This window comes from Saccopteryx bilineata, chromosome 10 (genome assembly GCF_036850765.1).
Source record: "Saccopteryx bilineata isolate mSacBil1 chromosome 10, mSacBil1_pri_phased_curated, whole genome shotgun sequence".
NCBI classification, from domain to species: Eukaryota; Metazoa; Chordata; class Mammalia; order Chiroptera; family Emballonuridae; genus Saccopteryx; species Saccopteryx bilineata.
In genome coordinates this window covers 28,167,423-28,180,147 of record NC_089499.1, presented here as the reverse complement: position 1 = coordinate 28,180,147, position 12,725 = coordinate 28,167,423, and the positions used below count along the sequence as shown (strand labels likewise).

Here is a 12,725-nt window from a genome sequence, read left to right as displayed (position 1 = left end):
AAAATAAACTATGAACAAATCCTATATCTTATTTTATTGTAAAAAAAAACTGCACATATCTTATCTTAAAGTAAAAAAACAAAACGGGAATACTATATTTAAAATAAAGAACAAGTAAATTTAAATCAACAAACTGACCAGTATTTCAATGGGAACTATGGGCCTGCTTTTGGCTAATGAGATGGTCAGTGTCCGGTTCCATATTTGTCACTGCTAGCCATAACAAGTGATATGATGCGCTTCCTGAGCCGTGGCGCGTGCGTCCTGCATCACCGGAAGTAGTACTGCGTGAGCAACGCTGCGCTTTGCATTCACATCCTGTGCTCCTCTCACTGACCACCAATGAAAGAGGTGCCCCTTTCGGAAGTGCGGCGGGGGCAGGTTAAACGGCCTCCGGGGGCCACATGCGGCCCACAGACCATAGTTTGGGGACCCCTGCTGTAGGCAATCTTTCCTGAGGTTTCCATGAGGACCTGGAATTTTAAAGCAATTTCGGGGAGGAACATTGGAAAGAAACTGAGGGGCAAAATGGTAGTATAGTGACACTGTTCTAGCACACACCATTTCTAGAACCATAGGCAACGGATGAGTCACTTCCCCTCTGTGCCACTTCCTCTCGCAGGGTGCAGGGCTGTGCGTGACTTCCTTGGGTACAGGTATGACCTAATCTCTGCACTCAACACTGGAAAAATTAGATTTGAATCCTCAGAACACATTGCAGAATCACTTTTGTTAGTTACTTGCGGTGTGACCTTGGGGAAGTCACTTAACCTCTCTGAGCCTGGGTAGCCTTGAGAAAAAGTTATTTTGAAAGACCTCAGATGAGATTGTGTGCAAATCCGCATGCATGCGTGTGTCTGTGAAAGAGAATTTTTCATATTATGAATGGTAAAGTGTTTTAAACAGCTCACATTTACTGTGTGCCTAATAACAATATATGCCAGGTAGCTCTTCTAAGCCTTTATGTGTATTAACCCAGTTAATTCTCAACACAGGAATATAAGGTAGATACTATTATTCTCTCCTTATTACAGGTGGAAAACCAAGGCAAGTGAGTTAAAGTAACTTGTCCAATTCCATATAGGTAGCAAGGCAAGATTTGAATCTAGGCAATCCCCTCGAGGGCCAGCTGCCATCATTCATTTTATCCAGTTCCCGGTCCCCCCACATCCGTAATCCAATTCCCATCACTAGAGAGTTGTTCTCTATTGTGGCGCAGGAGTGGGGCATCCAGCTGCCCTTGCCCATAGCCTGGGGCAAGTGTCCTTCAAAGCTGTTCACCCAAAGTAAACTACCTTGTAGTTACTACAGAGAGCATTTATCAGTGAATTTCAAACTTTATGAACTTAAGATTCATTGGAGATTGTACAAAAGAAAGGGAGGGAGAGAGGTAAGAAAGGAAGGAAAGGAGGAAGGGAGGGAGGGAGAGAGGGAGGGAGGGAGGGAGCTGATGTTTAAACACCTCCCTGAGACATTCTGATTCAGTGAGCACACCAGTCAGGCTTCAGTTACAGACAACAGCAATCACTATTGCTACTGGAAGCTGATGTGATTCAACATCACGGAGAAGGGGAAACAAACATCTGGACAGGGCTCATTAGGTGTAGCAGTCGGAGATGCCTCGCTTCTCTCCCTTGAAGTGACCCATGAATTCTGGCAGCACCATCACTGGCTCAGAGCACACACTACATCCTATAGGACAGAACTCCAATGTCTCCAAGCTGGTGTCATTCCTCTGCCTTCAACAGGCCATTTGTTCTACCATCTAGAACAGCGGTTCTCAACCTGTGGGTCGCGACCCCGGCGGGGGTCGAACGACCAAAACACAGGGGTCGCCTAAAGCCATCGGAAATACTTATGTTGAGAACCGCTGTTCTAGAAGATCAGCTACCTTGGGTTCAGGGAACATTGTTAAGACCAGAGAGGATCCCGGAATACCAGGTCATGGACTCACTTATTTTACTGTAAATGGTTTCATGATCAGGAGCAACGTGGCTTTGTTATGTTACTTGAACTCACTGCGTTTAGTTACATGAGTCCCCAATGCCAAATTCCAGAGGTTGTGGCCTTCCATTTCAAAGTTTCCCATAAGCTGAGCGTGCTTATATTTCCAGATCAACACCTCAGAGAATAACCACCCTGCTTGTTCCCAATGCTTTTGAATGTCGAGTGAACTTACAATGAAGGAACCTGTAAATTCAACGAAGAGCTCAAGAACACAAGGCCACTTAAGAGATGACAGACCTGGACAACCAGTAGTTCAATTCCTGATCCAGTGATTTTCTTACCGTTCCACTCAGCTTCCCTAGATGCTGTTTTTTAGGTCTGGGGTTAGATGCATATCCCCCCCGTGCACAGATTTTTATTAACTTTCTCCTAGGACATGTAATAAAATACTGAAATCGGAATGAAACAATGATAATATCTGTGAACTCTCCTGGGCATGTTTTGAGCCTGCAGACTGCCAGACACAGGCAAGAGAAATGGAAAGTTGCAACAGAGGCCTTCAAAATGGAATTTATCATTTTGTATAAAACATGCAGTTTAAAAAACCATAATAGGATAATAGGTGCAACAATTTCTTTTAAAATTTAAGTGTGCTTATAAAGAGGATTTGGAAAATTAAAAAAAATGTATAAAGAAGTAAAAGAATAGTTTTTCTACTCAAATATAATCACCATTAGTTTCTGTTTTTCTCTCCATCTAAGTAGTATTTCCTTTAAATATTACCACCTCCAGGAAATATGCTGACATATATATAGTTAAAAAATGTGTCTTAAGATGATGTTAAGAAAGTTGAATTACGTAACTTGGTCATTTGATAGGAAAAAGTATTCCCGTTAGCCTTTGTATCCTTATATTGCCACATTTGGTTATGGGAGTTATGACAGATACGAATTAAATTCAGATACACTGCTTAGCTTCACTACATTTCTGGGTTCTACAATACAGAACCCTATAATGTTATAATACCATTGGAAATGTAGCAATTTCTATTATTGAGGATTCCAAGGGTCCCCCTTTGGAGGGGTCTGCAACCTCTGAGCAACTTTAACTCCTAACAATGGGATTGTTTTCCTTTCTGGTTGATCACAGTCCCCTGAACTAATTAATGCTTGACAGTCCTGAGTCATAAAGTACATGTTGCTACAGTATTAAAGTTCAGTAATTTGCGCTGTGTTTACAACCGAACTGTGAGTGTGATTGACTGAGGGCTCGAAGCCATGTGAGAGCACATGTGAGTCGTTAGGTCAGTGGTCCCCAACCCCTGGGCTGCGGACCGGTACCAGTGTCCATGGGCCATTTGGTACCGGTCCATAGAGAAAGAATAAATAATAAATAATTTACATTATTTCCGTTTTATTTATATTTAAGTCTGAATGATGTTTTATTTTTAAAAAATGACCAGATTCCCTCTGTTACATCTGTCTAAGACTCACTCTTGACACTTGTCTCGTAAGTTCGACAATTATATTTTAAAATACCAGTTTTTATACTGGTCGCATAATTTTATTTTGTGCATTTATCCGTCCCACCCTAAAGGTTGGTCCATGAAAATATTTTCTGACATTAAACCAGTCCGTGGCCCAGAAAAGGTTGGGGACCACTGCCTTAGGTGACACCTTACCTGGGCTACAAATGACTTTCCTCAACAGTGCAGACTTCACCCTGTAAGTTCTACAAGAGCAGGAGGCCTCAGGGTCTCTCCTGAGATAGCTGGACAGGGCAGAAAAAAACACAGATCTCCATCCACGCCATTACTGTAGGATCTGCTGGAACTTAGGGATGGATGTGCTGGTTCACCAGGGCTGGATGAAGGAGCAACATCCGAGATGTGCGCACTGACCCTGTGGGGTCAGCTGTTATCTGGTGGCCTTGTATAACCTCCCATGCTCTCTGCACTTCAGTTTCCACATGTAAAATTAGCAGAAATTTTCTTTTGTCTCTACCATATTCCGGAATGCTATTACAGTACAGAATTAGGAAGTTAACCATAGTGACTCTGAGATGCTACAATGTTACAATTCCTTATTTTGGGGCCCAAGATCTAATTTTCCATTAATAAACAGTTACTGAGCAATTATTCTCTACCTCACTTAATCTTACGTCCATGCTATAAACTGTGTTTCAAAGGCACACTTACTAAATTGCCCAGGCCAATGGTAATTTATGCTTATTTTAGAATGCTGATAAAATAATTGGGCAAATTGCAACTTCAGTCTTTAACTAGAAGCTTTTTGCATACCTGCATGTGTGTGTTTCATATAAACCTCCAGCATAGTCTTTTTTTGTCCCTCCCTCCCCCCCCCCCCCAAAGAATAGCCTACTCCAGGAGCAGGCAATCTGATGTAAAGTACATACACTATAATGTGACTTTTCAAAAGATATCGTCAGGGCTCCAAATGGAGAATGAACGACTACACAGGAAACAGGTACAGCGTTAACACCAAGCTATGGGGTTAATAACAGAAAGGGTTAAAAAAATAAATAAAAGCTTAGAGGAAAAGGAAATTGAATTTTCATGATGCAGAGATGAAAAGAGCCACAAACTATTATTTTCCTTGGAAGGGGAAGAAGCTTTGAAATGTAAAAAGCTAGCTTCATAAGGCAAAAATACTTCCCTATGTGATAGAGGATCCAGCCAAGCATACGAGTGATTTGCAGTGTTACTTTTCCAAAAAGATTCTAGGTTTAAGAATGAAAACAGGAAGATAAATCCCAGATTTACCTGTAAAGAGTGAAGAGGCAGTTGTATTGGGATTATAAATGGCATTCTCGGAATTAAAATGATTCAGTATGATAAACGTCTGAATCTTCTCTTTATTTAGTGATTATTTTCTTATATGTGAATGAAGGGATGATAAAGTCGATTGATTTTGGTGTTCAGTTTTAAATATTATATAAAATTGATATTTATGGATATGACCAGTCAATAAGTAAATAAAACTAATATTTCCAGTACATAAATTCCCTTTATTGACATAATAATGCCACAGAGATCTTTTTAAAGTTCTACTAGAGTTGCTACCCCTGTATCTCAATTTTGTGTAATTATATTTTGCTTGTAAATCATAGTTAAAATATTGCTGTGTCATTTATAAACTCAATTACATTGAGTCTTCCTATTTAAAAAAAAACTTCAATTTTAAAAATTAGCACTGTGTAGTGAATTTACGTTCAGGTTCAAGAGAAGGAAAAATGTGAGGACAGTGAATTTACATGTGTTCAGTTTATATAGACCCACAAAAATGGATTGATTATCTGGTAAATTCAGGTAGTCATGAAATTCAATTTAAACCTAAATCAGATATGCAAATGAGTATCTGTGGTAGGCAGAACAATGATATTTTAAGTTCTAATCCCTGGAAACAGTAAGTATATTACATTACACGACAAAGGGAGATTAAGTTACAGATGAAATTCGGTTGCTAATCGGCTGAATTTAAAATAGAAAAATTGGTCCTGGATGGTTGGCTCAGTGCATAGAGTGTCACCCTAGCATATGGATGTCCTGGGTTCGATCTCTAGTCAGGGCACACAAAAGAAGCAACTTTCTGCTTCTCTTCCACTCCCTCTTCCCCTCCTGTAGCCAGGGGCTCATTTGGTTTGAGCATAGTCCTCAGGTGCTGAGGATAGCTTGGTTGGTCCGAGTATCAGCCTCAGATGCTAAAAACAGTTCCATTGATTTGAGCATCAGCCCCAGATGGGGGTTGCCAGGTGGAGCCCAGTCAGCACAGGCAGGAGTCTGGCTCACTATTTCCCCTCCACTCAGCTAAAAAGAAAATCCTGGATTATACAGGTAGGTCTACATATGTAATCACATAGTTCCATAATTGTGGAAAAGGGAGCAGATGAATGAGAATCACAGTAATAAAGACTCGATTGGCCCTAACTGACTTTGAAGATGGAAGGGAGTCGCGAGCCAAGGAAAGAGGGCAGCCTCTAGAACAGGGGTCCCCAAACTTTTTTCACAGGGGGCCAGTTCACTGTCCCTCAGACCATTGGAGGGCCAGACTATAAAAAAAACTATGAACAAATCCCTGTGCACACTGCACATATCTTATTTTAAAGTAAAAAAACAAAACGGGAACAAATACAATATTTAAAATAAAGAACAAGTAAATTTAAATCAACAAACTGACCAGTATTTCAATGGGAACTATGCTCCTCTCGCTGACCACCAATGAAAGAGGTGCCCCTTCTGGAAGTGCGGCGGGGGCCGCATAAATGGCCTCAGGGGGCCGCATGCGGCCCGCGGGCCGTAGTTTGGGGACCCCTGCTCTAGAACAAAAGGCAAGAACTGAAGTCTCCCTCACAGGCTCCAGCAAGAACATAATCCTGCCGACATCTGGATTCTAGCCCAGTGAGACCCACTTCTGACTTCTCAGCTCCAGAGCTATAAAACAATACATCTGTGCTGTTTTAAACCACTAAGTTTGCGGGAACTTGTTCCACCAGCAATAGAAGATTAATATAGTCATCACAGGGAACAGACATGCCCACAATTGTTTAACTATGACCAGCCTGATTAATCTGCATTCCCCAATACCTTGGCTGTTTTCCTTTTACCACATGCCAGACAAACCTGAAAGCGAAGTTGTGAGAATGAGAAACAATTGTCCCTAATAAATACACATTGACTGCTGTATCATTTTGAAACTTCACTAGCAAAATAAGTTGCTATGCTTTTTCACCATGGAAATAAAACTACATTTTAGAAAAGAAGTATGTATTATGTTTCTATTCTTTATGTTAATGTAAATAATCACCTATGTAACTATATATATGTAATAATCACATATGTAACGATAATGTATTTCCTAAAGCATACCTGACAATACTGCTAAAGTCTTTAAACATGCCTTTGAGTTCTATCTACAGAATAAGAAACAATAAAAAAAGAAAGAAAGAATTGTCAAAGTGGTGAGCGAGCCATCACTGGGGGTAATCAAACAAAAGAGCTCACTTGGATGTGTCAGATGGGTTTCCTAATAAAAAGGAAAATGATAGTGAAAGTGTTGGCAGGCGGGGGTCTTAAAATAGCCTTCACTAGATGAGTAAAGTATCAGTATGATTAAAAAAGAAAATAAACCAATGAAAAGCCACTTAAATTTACAATTACAGAACTATCCGATTGTTGGCTGAGTGTCTAGAAATGATCAAAATTGCAACTACAGTTGACCCTTGAACAACATGGGGATTAGAAGTGTCAATGCCCTGTGGAGTTGAAATTCCATGTATAACTTTGACTCCCACAAAACTTAACTACTAGTAGCCTACTGATGACTAGACACCTTACTAATAACATAGACAGTTGATTAATACATATTTTCTATGTTGATTGTATTATATACTGTATTCTTACAATACAGTAGGCTAGAGAAAAATGTTATTAAGAAAATCATGGCCCTGGCCAGTTGGCTCAGCGGTAGAGCGTCGGCCTGACGTGCGGGGGACCGGGGTTCAATTCCCGGCCAGAGCACATAGGAGAAGCACCCATTTGCTTCTCCACCCCACCCCCCCTCCTTCCTCTCTGTCTCTCTCTTCCCCTCCCGCAGCCAAGGCTCCATTGGAGCAAAGATGGCCCGGGCGCTGGGGATGGTTCCTTGGCCTCTGCCCCAGGCGCTAGAGTGGCTCTGGTTGTGGCAGAGCGACGCCCCGGAGGGGCAGAGCATCACCCCCTGGTGGGCAGAGTGTCGCCCCTGGTGGGCGTGCCGGGTGGATCCCGGTTGGGCCCATGCGGGAGTCTGTCTGGCTGTCTCTCCCCGTTTCCAGCTTCAGAAAAATACAAAAAGAAAAAGAAAAAGAAAATCATAAGGAAGAGAAAATATATCTACAGTACTATACGTATTTATTGAAACAAAATCTACCTATAAATGGACCCATACAGTTCAAACACATGTTGTTCAAGGGTCAACTAACTGTACTGAGTTTAGGATTTTTATTTACATGTCAGACTCTCTCTCACTCTCTCTATTTTACAACAGCTAAAAGATTACTATGTAATATTGATCACTTGAAAATATTACCGGTTAAATTACGGTGAATTTCTTAAAATTCAAATCAAAGTGCTCAGTATTAAAAAGCAACAAACCAAAACAAAAAACAAAAAAAACACCCCTTCAAGTAAAATGCTTTAGTGCATTCTTTTTTATAGCAGCAAAAACCTTTCAGATGCTGTGCAGGTAATCCACTCTTCTCTTTTTTTAAGCCAACAGAAGAAATGTTATAAAATTACCTGATGATTGTACTGTACTAGCAGGTATGAGTTCATAGGACGGTAGCAATCCTTATACAAACTGAAATGCTCTCACAGAAGAGAAAAGCCACTTTATTTGCACCCCATCTATTTCCTGTGCCTGATTCTCTCATCTACTATCCTCACTGGAGAGGATACGACCTAAGGGAACGACTTGCAGCCCAGGGAGATTAAATACTGGAAGTACTAACATTCTTTAGAACCCAGACCTGTTAGGTCATCTCCACAATGCATATTAATTGAGTGCAAGATAATGGCACTGTGGAGGGGCCATTCTGCTAAGAGGAGGTCTTCTGTTTGCCTAGAGTATCCACAAGGTACTATTCAATTCCTATTTCTTACAAACCAACATCCCCTCTCTTTTCCGTATTTCTCAGGACCAACTCCACACCAACGAACGCTGTGGGAGCAGTATTTTTTCACATTGGCCACAAGCCAAAACTAGCGTCTCTCTGATGAACCAAGAGTCTTCTTTGACTCTTAGTAAAGGCATGAAAGAGGTGACTAACGCTCTGTGAATAATTCGCAAAGCACTGATCACGTCCACAATTGTCTACCTTCTGTCATGTTCTCCTCTCTAGTTTTATTCATTAGGGGCTTGAGTGTTTCAAGGTCTTTAGGATCCCTGTTAAAGAGATAATACTTCCAGGGCAGTAAATTGAGAGCTCAACATAAATATAATTAAGGACACATGCCTGACCTGGAATTGGACACCACCAAGGCAGGCAAAAAGGATTTACAAAGCCAAAATCTTGATCTTGAAATATAATTTGGTCCCCCCCCTCCTTCCTCTCTGTCTCTCTCTTCCCCTCCCGCAGCCAAGGCTCCATTGGAGCAAAAATGGCCCGGGCGCTGGGGATGGCTCCTTGGCCTCTGCCCCAGGCGCTAGAGTGGCTCTGGTCGTGGCAGAGCGACGCCCCGGAGGGGCAGAGCATCGCCCCCTGGTGGGCGTGCTGGGTGGATCCTGGTCGGGCGCATGCGGGAGTCTGTCTGACTGTCTCTCCCCGTTTCCAGCTTCAGAAAAATAAGAAAAAAAAAAAAAAAAAGAAATATAATTTGAGACCTAAGTTATTTCAGACATGCCATTTATTGAAAACCTTAGTGGTGCTATATTTGACTATTCCCTGAAGAGAAAGTATATGACCTAAACTAAGCATTCTTAAGAGACTAAAACAATACCATTCAACAGCAAGTGTATAAGATGATATATATGAGATTTATCCATAGTAAACAACCAAATATAATATAATAAGCCCCCAAATTAAAGCACATAAGGAGTTAAAATATTATCTCAGCTTTGACAGGCTCCATTATTGGAGAAAAATGTTTAAGAAATCCCTTCTGCAAGATTAGAATAGCATAATACATTTTTTTTAGTGCACACTAAATGATAAACTTACATCGGAATTAAATCTCAACTGGCAAATGTTGCATGATATGATTTGCTTTCTTCGATGAGGAAGAGGAACCCCGAATGTATGATTTATTACAGCTTTCTGAATCGGGTCCATCTGTAATGAGAAAAAAAAATACAACAAATAAAAAGAAAGCTTGTCAGTTCCATTGGAATGTTGCCTATTTCATTAAAGAGCCAATCTGTACAGCTTCAATCTACTGCTCACATAATAAAAAATATTTTTATTCTAAGAAATGGCATTTCTACTTTGTCAAAAAATAGAAAACAATAAGCTCGAAGCTCACTATGATAAGGAAAAATAATAAATGTACTCATTAGAGTCTGCATACTAACTGTTTTTCTCATTTAGGATCAACAATTGTCTCAATTTGATAATCCTAAAAAATAATGAAAGGTTTATCAAAACTCATGTTATTATAAATGCCAGCAATCTTATACAGAAGTGCGTCTTCCACATTGCTCCAAATGGACTTCAAAGAATCAGCTTTAATATAAATTATATACCATTATTCAATATTAACTTTATGTATGTTTGGTATCTTTTCTACTTTAAGAATATACTAGAGTAGAGAAGTTCTGCTTCCTGAGAATTCAAACATATGGAGCTATCAATGCATTCAACAAACATTTATCGATCCCCTAACATATACTGATATCCTACAGATTTATTACTTGGTGTTCAAAAAGTTTGAGCCATATATCAGTTTTTCTTTCTCCATCTTATTTTCCCAGGACAGAACAAATGACACCAAAACCATACTGTCAATAATCCAGCTCTAATAAAACTTAATGTCTCCTCACCAAGCTTTGTTCTACAGTACACATCAGTGGTTCTCACCTGTGAGAGTCAACTAAAATTTTTGATCTGCTTCTTAATATGTGTACAAACTCTTTGTTTATCTGTGTCTATTAAGGCTGTGATGAGGTTTAATAGTGATAATTCATGAATTAGCACAGTGTTGGGCACATTAAGAAATCAATAAAGATTGGTTATTAGATTTTCTCTATTGTAGCACATGTGAGATCAAGGTTACCATGAGCCTCACACTCCTCTAGGCATTGTTGGCATATTACCCATTTCTCATGTGGCCCAAACAAACAAACAAACAAACAACAAAAAACACATTTCAAAATGATTTAAATGTTACACATATAGTCATGACTTCTGATGAATGCCTGCACACTTCGGAACTCTTAACTCTCACCAGATATGAAGGTCTTATGAAAGTGCTCACGATGGGTTGAAATATTTCAGACATGATTTGACAGATACACAACAAAGCTAAGAATGTATCTATAAATAATGCTCTAATATTCACTTTCTTTGATATACTGTAGTTTGTTAATTACCCCAAATAAGGCATTGATAAATTCTACCTCCTTTTGTGTGTTTCAAATCATCAGAAACAGTTGACTCACAGGCTCTCCTCACTGACAGGTAGGAGAAAGTTCCTGTCGAAATTTACAACTCCTATCAAGTTACCTAAATACTCTTAATGTCCTGTTCTAAATAACACCTGCAACAATAAAAATTAAAGCACTCAATATTTATGAAGTGCTTTCTATGTACTAAGCACTAGGCTAGATGGCTTATAAATTAAACAGTTATCATGGATATAACCATTTTTATCTTCATCACTTTAATTTTATTTATCTGATGTTAAATCTTGTCCAGATACTGGGTGAAACTCAGCTACTTGATATTTCTGGTCACTTCCAGGTATTAAAAAATTCTAGGGCCCTGGCTGGTTGGCTCAGTGGTAGAGCGTCAGCCTGGCGTGCAGGAGTCCCAGGTTCGATTCCCAGCCAGGGCACACAGAAGAAGTGTCCATCTGCTTCTCCACCCCTCCCTCTCTCCTTCCTCTCCGTCTCTCTCTTCCCCTCCTGCAGTCAAGGCTCCATTGGAGCAAAGTTGGCCCGGGTGCTGAGGATGGCTCCATGGCCTCTGCCTCAGGTGCTAGGATGGCCCTGGTTGTAATGGAGCAATGCCCTAGATGGGCAGAGCATCGCCCCCTGGCGGGCATGCCGGGTGGATCCCAGTCGGACATGCGGGATGACTGCCTCCCCATTTCCAACTTCAGAAAAATACAAAAAACAAAAACAAAAACAAAAAAAAATTCTAATATCCTTGACCCCCTTACTAGTAAATTCAAACATATTTTCTTTTTCACAAGTTTTATTTAAGTATAATTTGCATACAATAAAATTCACCAATGTTAACTGTTGAATTGGTTGTGATTTTGACCAATACATACAGTAATACTAATTACAACATAGAACGCTTGCATTACCTGGAAAAGTTCCATTCTACCCCTCTGTAGCCAACCCTTCCTCCCACTTCAGGTCTTTGAAACTACTGGTCTGCTATGGTCAGTATAATTTTGCCTTTATCAGAAGTTCATATAAAAGGAATGGTACAATCTGAGGTCTCTGTGTTGGGCATCTTTCATTAAGGACAAGGCATTTGAGAATCAATCACGTTAGTGAGTCTACCTGTAGCTACTCCTTTCTACCCCTGCGTTGTATTCCTTTGTATGGAAATACCACAATGTGTTTATACCTTTGTCAGCTGATGAGTATTTCAATTGTTTCCAGTGAATTCTATCATCTCTTTAAATCTCAATACACATCTAAAGCTCATTCCTAAATTCAGTTCAGTGACTTAATCCAAACCTTAAAATTAATTTAAAATTACAGTCTCTTTTCCATAGGTTGAACCTACTATCAGAGAGCAGTTTTAAAGGGCATAGGGAATGGTAAGGATTCCTGTCTCTCCCTCCCTCTCATACACACACACACTTCTCCAAGTCCCCCCACCCCCCCTCAGCTACTCTTCCAAACCTTTGTCAACTCCGCATCACCCCTATCTGCTCAAACCCAAACTGGACAGTGCGCAGAGCTTGAGAAAGCACACAGGCAAATGAGAAAATCTGGGCTGCTTCAACAGCCTTCAGTGTACTGTGCAGGATCATTCTCATACTACTTTAAACATACCAACACAATGCTTCTATGACAACAGTCAGAGAACGCTGGGGGATCATTTCCCTT

At 40.3% G+C, this 12,725-nt stretch overlaps 1 protein-coding gene across 3 annotated transcripts in view; it reads right to left on the bottom strand.

The window, feature by feature from the left end:
- Nucleotides 1–12,725, bottom strand: part of ZNF385D (zinc finger protein 385D) — a 910,525-nt gene that overhangs the window by 128,916 nt on the left and 768,884 nt on the right. For all 3 annotated transcript variants that reach the window (XM_066244601.1, XM_066244603.1, XM_066244602.1), the window contains one exon: nucleotides 9,661–9,771. In XM_066244601.1, coding sequence (XP_066100698.1) covers nucleotides 9,661–9,771 — 111 coding nt within the window. The remainder of the gene's footprint in view (nucleotides 1–9,660; nucleotides 9,772–12,725) is intronic.